This window comes from Alligator sinensis, unplaced genomic scaffold (genome assembly GCF_000455745.1).
Source record: "Alligator sinensis unplaced genomic scaffold, ASM45574v1 scaffold1295_1, whole genome shotgun sequence".
Lineage (NCBI taxonomy): Eukaryota > Metazoa > Chordata > Crocodylia > Alligatoridae > Alligator > Alligator sinensis.
Genome location: NW_005841880.1, coordinates 3569604 through 3577143, shown reverse-complemented (window position 1 = coordinate 3577143; position 7540 = coordinate 3569604). Strand labels below are relative to the sequence as shown.

At 62.7% G+C, this 7540-nt stretch overlaps 1 protein-coding gene across 5 annotated transcripts; it reads right to left on the bottom strand.

Annotated features, from left to right (window-relative positions):
• Window positions 1–1024: 1024 nt before the first annotated feature.
• Window positions 1025–5923, bottom strand: LRG1 (leucine rich alpha-2-glycoprotein 1). Of its 5 annotated transcripts, none has more exons than XM_025196505.1 (2): window positions 5828–5923; window positions 1025–2989 (listed from the first exon to the last, which is right to left on the bottom strand). In XM_025196505.1, exon 2 carries the CDS (start codon window positions 2962–2964, stop codon window positions 1912–1914), a length of 1053 nt encoding a protein of 350 aa, XP_025052290.1. In that variant the 5' UTR covers window positions 2965–2989; window positions 5828–5923; the 3' UTR covers window positions 1025–1911. The 5 variants fall into 5 exon arrangements, with proteins under 5 accessions (XP_025052290.1, XP_025052291.1, XP_025052292.1 ...); XM_025196506.1 differs by lacking the exon at window positions 5828–5923 and adding an exon at window positions 3339–3441; XM_025196507.1 differs by lacking the exon at window positions 5828–5923 and adding an exon at window positions 3344–3430.
• Between the last annotated feature and the right edge of the window lie 1617 nt (window positions 5924–7540).

Genomic DNA, 7540 nt, shown 5'->3' with positions numbered 1-7540 from the left:
ACTGAGGCACAGAGAGGGGAAGCGACTTGCCCGGGTCACCCCGTAGCCCAGGAAGAGGCCAGACCAGAAGCCCTGCTAGGAGGCTGTGCTGTGTCCAAGGGGAAGGCTGGGTTCATATAGGCAGGCACTGGATTCTCCATCTGCGACTCCCCTGTCAAGATGCATCTCTGCAGGCTCCACCTTGGACTATCCAGGGGCTTGCTAGAAGTCCAGAGGGTTTCCATGGGCATTTGTGGGACTTCTCCAGCCCCAGCTACCACCCCAGTCCCTGTCCTTCCCCCACACTCCCCAGTTTCCTATTAAAGCAGCCGCCCCATCATTAACATCACACAGCCGGTAGCCTCCAGCCTCCCCGGGTCCAGAGCAGCATTTGCTGCCGGGCTTTATGGGTGCGATAACTCAGGATAAATTGGGCCGCAGCTTTAAGCAATTCCATTTAATTGAAGCCTTCCCGGGGACCTGGTTCTACTATAAATTTACAGGTACGGCATTAAGTGAAATGCTCTGGGTTTCATTTGCAATTAAACACAAAGGAAGCCACTGCCGGGGCTACAGTGGCCGACGTGCTCAGCTTTCGTTGCTCCATGCAAAACCCTGCTAGCACAGACTCCCCCTGACACTGGGGCCAAGGTGGGGCCCTAGGGGAAACTATAGGTCCAGGACGCGGGCTCCATGCTCCTAGCCCCAGTATGAGAAGCATCAGAAATCCTGCAAACCCTTGTCCTTGTGTCTACAAGGCAAAGCTCCGGGGTTAACAGATGAGCAGATGAAACAGGTAACACTTAGCCCAGTTTAAACCAGGGGCGGACAGACATACGAGCCCCTCGCACTGACTTCAAGCTGCCTGGAACGGGCCAAAAGCATCCCTGGACAAGTCAAGTACTCTTTCGAGCCAGTTCAGTGTAATGTGTGGACACGAGTGTTGCGACACACGTCCGGTTGGTCCTCCAGGCATCCCTGTGCCTCCCTCCCCACCCATACATCTCCCCCCAAAGTCAAGCACGCTGCAGACTTCAGTCAAGTGCGTGCACTGATGTTTATTGAGCTCACGTTTAGGAGAGAAGGGAAAGCAGAGCAGTGGAAATGCCCCCCGTCACTGGGCACCCACCCTCCAGGACTCCCAAAACAGGTGAAAGTGCTTGCCCACTATAAGGCTGGCTGGGCCGGGCACTCACTCCCACCCCTCCAGGGTCAGAAGGGCAGCTCTTAGACATCTATTAGGTGCCCATCTAACCTGGTGTGCCAGGCGCTGTACATGCCAACACCTCTAATCCAGGACAAGTAGGAACTTGCTCTCGATCAGTGCCATTAAGGACCAGCTCGGTGGCACGTTTGCATCGTGCAGCCCGGACCCATCAGCCCCCACTCCTCGGAGGCTGTTTTGGCAGAGGAAAGCTGGGGGGAGGGCAAGGCATGCTTGCAACAGGCCATGAGGAAGCCACACGCATGTTGCAATGTTTGCATTGAGAGGCCTGGCTCAAGGACAGGCCCTGGAGCCAGCTTGCCACTGGCAGGGCTCAATTCTCACCAGTGAGAACTGAGCTAAAGTGGCTTCTCGGCCCCAAAGAACAGCCCCTCGGTGCTGCCAATGGGGGCTGGTCTGAGGAGCTGGGGGTGAGGTGCAGGTGGGCTTGGAGACGGAGGGCTGAGGTCTGCTGGGAGGCTGCAGGCTTGAGGCTGGGGCAGGCACAGGGGGGTTTGGCTGAGGCCTGGGCATCTGGGGCATCAGGGCAAGGACCCATCACCCTTTCAGAGGGGGGTGAACAGGGAATAGCGCGAGACAGACCCAGAACTGCTCAGGTGGGCTCTTGCCCAGACCCCAGGGAGACTCCCGTGCGGGGAGGAGGAAGGGGACAAGGAAGGCTGCCCTGGGGATGCCAGGATGGGGGTGGAAGCTGGCACAGCCCATAGCTAGGCCTTGCCCACTTGGTCTGGGGGCAGCTCCTGGCTCTCCTGTTTCCCTGGCCCAGGGGTGGGTGGGCAGGAGACCCCAAGCTCGCTCTCAGCCAGGGTGGCCAGGCTCTGGTTGTGGTGCTCCAGAGGGGCCAGGCAGAGGGTCTTGTTGCGAGCATAGAGGTGCACAGGCCGGCTCCGCAGCCAGTGCAAGAAGCGGGCCGCGTGGCAGTCGCACACCCAGGGGTTCCCGGACAGGTCCAGGCTGAGAGTGTCGCGGGGCTCGGGCAGGCAGAAGTCCAGGGTGTGCAGGGCGTTGTGGGACAGGTCCAGTGTGTCCAGCTGGTCCAGCGGGAGCAGGGTGGCGTCCGGCAGCACGCTCAGCTTGTTGTTCTGCAGGAAGAGGTAGCGGAGGCCGCGGGTGGGCTGGAACATCTCCTCATCCAGGACCCACAGCCGGTTGCCCTCCAGGTCCAGCCGCTCCAGCTGGGCCAGGCCTTGCAGCGCTGCGGCGGGCAGGTTGCTCAGGAAGTTGTGGGACAGGTCCAGGCTCTTCAGGGAGCGCAGCAGGAGGAAGCAATGTGGGGGCAGCTTTCGGAGCTGGTTGCCGGAGACGTCCAGCCACTCCAGTGCCCTCAGGGACTGGAACCAGGAGGGCTGCAAGCCCCTCAGCCTGTTCCCCCGCAGCACCAGGTCCCGCAGGAGCCCGCTGGCATGGAAGATCTCAGGGGGCAGGCCCTCCAGCAGGTTGCCAGTGAGGTCCAGGATGCGGAGCTCGGGCACGGGCCAAAGGAGGCTGGCAGGGAGGCACTGGAGCCGGTTGCTGGACAGATGGAGCTCCCGGAGCAGGGGCAGCCCCTGCAGCGCATCCTCGCCCATGGTGCTGAGGTTGGTAAACTCCACCGAGATGCTTAGGATGCCATTGGGGAGGCCGGAGGGGAAGATGTAGAGGTCCGGCGCGGTGCATACGAACTCCGTGGCATTTTTGGGCACAGGTGGGCATGGCTGCCCCCAGCTGCGGGGCAGGGCCAGGAGGAGCGGGGCTAGCAGGGTGAGGCCCAGGCAAGTCATCCTGCAGCGTGGTGGGGAATGGAGGCTGCAGGGAGGAAGAGACAGGGATACTTTGGGACAGGCTGGGCTCCTTGCAGCTCTGCCAATGCCCTCAGCCCTACCAGTGCCCCCACCCATAGCCCCCTGCTAGAACTGCCCTGTCCGTCCTGCCAGCCCTACTCTGGGCAGAGACCACCCATCCACCTTCGCTCAGCGCTGAGCCACCCCAAGCTGGCCCCATAGCACAGCTCCGGCACGTCTCTCCCACGAGCCGTCCCTGAGCTGGGCTCTGTGTCAGTTCTCCCAGCACCCTTGCAGGCTGGTGCCCAGGGCTGCCCCCGCTGCCCGCACCCCTTCACCCTGCAAACAGTGCCAGCAGCGTGGTTGGTCGAGACCTGTCCTGTCCTGTCCTGCCGTTCCTGCGCAGTGCCCCGGGCAGGGGATCCTGGTGCAGGGAGAGCAGCGGGGCTGGGCGGGGGCTGGCAGCTTCCTGGTTCTTTTGCGACGGGCCAGGTTGGGAAATTGCAGAAGGGAGAGGAGGAGGGGACTGTGCTCTCTGCTTCTCTGCCAGCTGCATGATCAGCTGGGAAATCAGGCCTGAGGGCAACCCTCCTGACCTGTGGGCACCTGCACCTGGGCACACATCAGGGTGCCCGTCATCCCTGCACTGGCACCTTCCTGACTGGCTCTGAGCAGCAGGCAGGACCCGTGTCACGAAGGGCTCTTCACCCCATGGTCCCCCCAGCACCAGGGGCTTCAATCTGGCCCAGATGGGATTAAAAAGCACCTTGCCTGCACAGTCCCTGTGCCTGGAGCTGAGCATGAACCTGTGCCATGGCTGGGACCAGGACAGCACTACAGAGCCTGCCCTATGTTACAAGCCACGGGCACAGACTGGGCTGATGAGCCCTCCGTCTCTCTGACTCACCAAACAGAGCTGGTCTGGGCTCTCTGGCTCACCTGAGGGGGGAACGCGAGCTGGGTCAGGGCTGGGGGATGCCCTCGGTGGGTGGCTGCGCGGGGCAGCAGGCTTGAGGGTGGAAGTGGCAGGGCTCAGGCCATGCTGGGGCAGAGGCCAGCCCTAGCCGCAGTGGCACTGACCCAGGACAGCTTCAGCCCCCTCCCCATTTGCCTCCTAGACGCCCCAGCAGGCGGCTCTGCCCATGCGGCTCCTCCAACGGTAGCTCCTGAACTCAGGACCCAGACTAACGGGCAGCACTCAGCCAACCTGGGACCAGTTAGGCAGCCCCATGCGACGTCCACATCAAATCACAAGTGCCCCAAGGAGTCGAATCCAAGTCGGGGGCTCCAAGCTCTTGCTGCCCGGTTTGCCCTCCCTCCTTGCCTTTCAGCCGGCGGGTCCCTCTTCCCCCCCACCTCGCAGAGCCAGTCCCGCTCGCCAACAGGGCTGCATTCCCAGTCCCATGCCCCAAACTGGGCCACGTCCTCCCCATGGCCAGAGGTCACCCGTGGCAGAGGCTGGCACCTGTCCTACCAGCTGGGACCGGGAGATGGCAGCCGTGCCTTCTGTTCCAGCCTGCTCTCTCCTTGCAGAACCCAGGCATCCTGCTGGAGGCATTTCTCCTGATCCCGGCGGCCCCACCTGCCTCTTGGCGCCTAGCAGGATGGCAGGAGCCCAGCTAGTGCCAAATAGAAGGAGATTTGGCCATCTGTGGTGGGACTCAGCTGAGACCTGGCACACTCGTGTCAGTCACAGCACCGGCTGGCTAAGCGATGGCTGGAGTCCCCAGGTCTTGCTTTCATTCTGCTACCTTTGCTGGCGGGGCGGGAGCTGGGGTCTCCCTCTGCAGCTCTCAGCCACAGAGATGCAGGGCAGCTGCTAGCACCGATTCCCCCCAGCTCCCATGGCTGCAGCCTGCCTGGGCCCCTGCAAGCCAGACCTGCTCTGCCCCTGCAGCGCGTCTGCCAGCCCACAGCCCTGGGAGCACAGCCCAGGAGTCCAGGTCCCCACTGCCAGGCACCTCCAAACCAGGACCTGCCGTCCCCAATCTGCCATGGCACCATGCCCTTGGCTGGCCGGCGCTCCACAGTGCCAGGGGGACTGGGCAGGTCCCTGTCCTGTTCAGCGGCGCCTGGTGGCATGTGGGCTGGCAGCGCTGGGCCGGACAAGGCTGCATTCCCACGCACGGCAGTGCCCACGGCTCTCCCAGCCTGGCACCTCCATTAACTTTCCCATCATGTCACCACTGGTGTTTCCTCCTCTGCCACCTCCCAAGAGCCATTAGCCCTGGATTCACAGCAGGGCTGTGGGCTCCAGCTCGAGCCAGCTGCATGCACTCTCTCTCTCAGCAGATAGAGCAGACCCGTTCAAGAGGGCTGTGAAGGGAGCCCTGAGCATCCCCGTAGCACCGGGGCTGGCAACTGGGCTAGGCCAAGTGGGAGAGGCCGGGCACCGTCCCTCTAGGCTGCCCAGGCAGCTGCCTCCCACCCTGTCCCCATAACCTCATACCCCTGCCCTCCCCGCTGGGCAGCTCCAAGGCTGGTGATACGAAGCAGGTGGGGTTCTCCCGGGCTGGCTGCCCCCTCTTCTTCCATCCCAACCCTGCTTCCAGCCAGCCCCCCGCACCAACATGACAGCAAATGCTGCTGGACTTCTGCACACGCTAGTGAAGCCACAGGATCGTGCACACCTGCACTTGCACAGCTGGATCTGCAAGGACGTCTCCCCTTCCACCCTGTGCGGGGTGGGAGAGGGCGCGTTGGGCAGTGCAGGGGTTCAATAGACATCCCTTGGCTTGGGTGCTCCTGTGTCCTGGGGCTGATGCCAGCCACAGCTCGTACCCAGGGTTAATTGGAGTCCCAGTGCCAGCAGCTGCATCTGGGAAGGGGTCAGGGGCTGTGGGATGGACCAGGGGGACCTTACCTGCCACAGCCATGCTGCTACATCAGCCCAGCAGAGCTAGGCCCACATCTGAGGCCAGCAGCGTCTCCCTGCCATGCTTTGAGAAGCCAGGTGGAGGATGAGGGGGATCCCAGGCCTGCGGCACCAGGTGCTGTATATGCATCCAAGGAGAAACAGCATGGCTGGAACGAGATCACGAACACCTGTGAGCTGGGGGGAAGGAAGGGAAGGACGAATGATTTCCTGCCGAGGGGCTGGAGGGGCCCCGGAGGGACCCAGGGGTGTCCCCGGGGGAAGGCAGAGCAGAGCAGAGGAAGCTGGCTGGCCTGCCACATCCCCCAGCCCCCTCCAGCTCCATCAGGGCCCCAGGCAATGATGGGGAGTGGGGGCCACCTTGCTCCCATATATGCACCCTGAAGGCCATGCCTCTCTTCCCCCTGCCCACGGTGCCCGGCCAGCTCCCAGTGACATGGGGTGATGCCAGGTCGGCTCTGGACCCAGGCAGCGTCTGTGCTCTCCAGCGCGCGGTGACAGCCACAGCTGCACATTGGCCACTGAAGGCATCCGCGCTGCATACATTAACTGACATTATCCCTCACCATCTGCTAGCGCCGGCTCCCAGATGCCCTGCTGGGTCGTTTATGGCCTTGTTCCTCCCCTCAACACCCCCGAGAGCAGGGTGGGGGGGGGCACATGCGGGCAAGGGGGCTTGGCTAGATCTGGATGCTGCAGCCTGGCACGTGGCCCAGGACTGAAGGGGCAGGGGTGGCTCAGACAGGGGGTGTGAAGGCAGGAGGATGCCCCCACATGTGCCCCCTGCTTGCTGGGGTGGCGCTGCATCATCAGGCAGGCCCCCCAAATCCAGCTGTCTATCTGTCTCTCCATCTGACGCATCCGCTCACACACCCATGTATCTACCTGGGTATTCACACCCTGGCACACCTGCCTGCCTGGGTCTGTCTGTCTGTCCCTGCCCTGGCATTAGTCTGTCTGCAGGGCTCAGTGCCTGTCATGTGCTGGCTGCCTGCGGGAGCCGTCTTTGCCCCCAGCATGGCAGCATCCCCTATGAGCCAGACTTTGTGGCCAGTGCCGGTGCTGGTCGGGTGGGGGGGCTGTGGTGACCCCAGCTCCCCGGGCTGTCCTTGCTCGCCCACACTGTTTGCCTGCTGCTAGGATGTGGTGACACCCCCCACCCCCTTCCCCGCAACACAGGACACGTGTTTCTGGTGTGGCTGAGCCCCAGCCCCAGCACGGTGAAGGCAGCTGCTCCTGGCAGGCAAATCACTTCCCCTGGGCCATGTCTCTTCCATGCTGCACGGAGGCCGGCGTGGTGAGTTGGGGGGATGTGGCCGGAGGCAGCTTCCAGGGCAGGAATCTCATTTGTTTGTGGGCTTGTGCTGATGGACAGGTGAACACGGAGGCCTGGGAAGGGCCCCGCGCTGCACTGAGCTGGTGTGGAGGGTGGTGGAGGGAGCTTGGCGGGGGTGGGGGGTGCTGGTGCATCCAGAGGCTGCAGAGCCATTTGCTGCTGCCGGCTGCAGATACTGCCTGGGTTGCGGGGGCACAGGGAAGCATTTGAGACAAGGTCACGCACACACACATGTGAGCACATGCATGTGTGCACACTGAAACACGCCTGCCCATATCAAGGCAGAGATGTATGTGCACTAATCCTCCAGCACACACATCCACACGCCTCCTTGCAGACAGCTACACACACATACGAAGGCATAA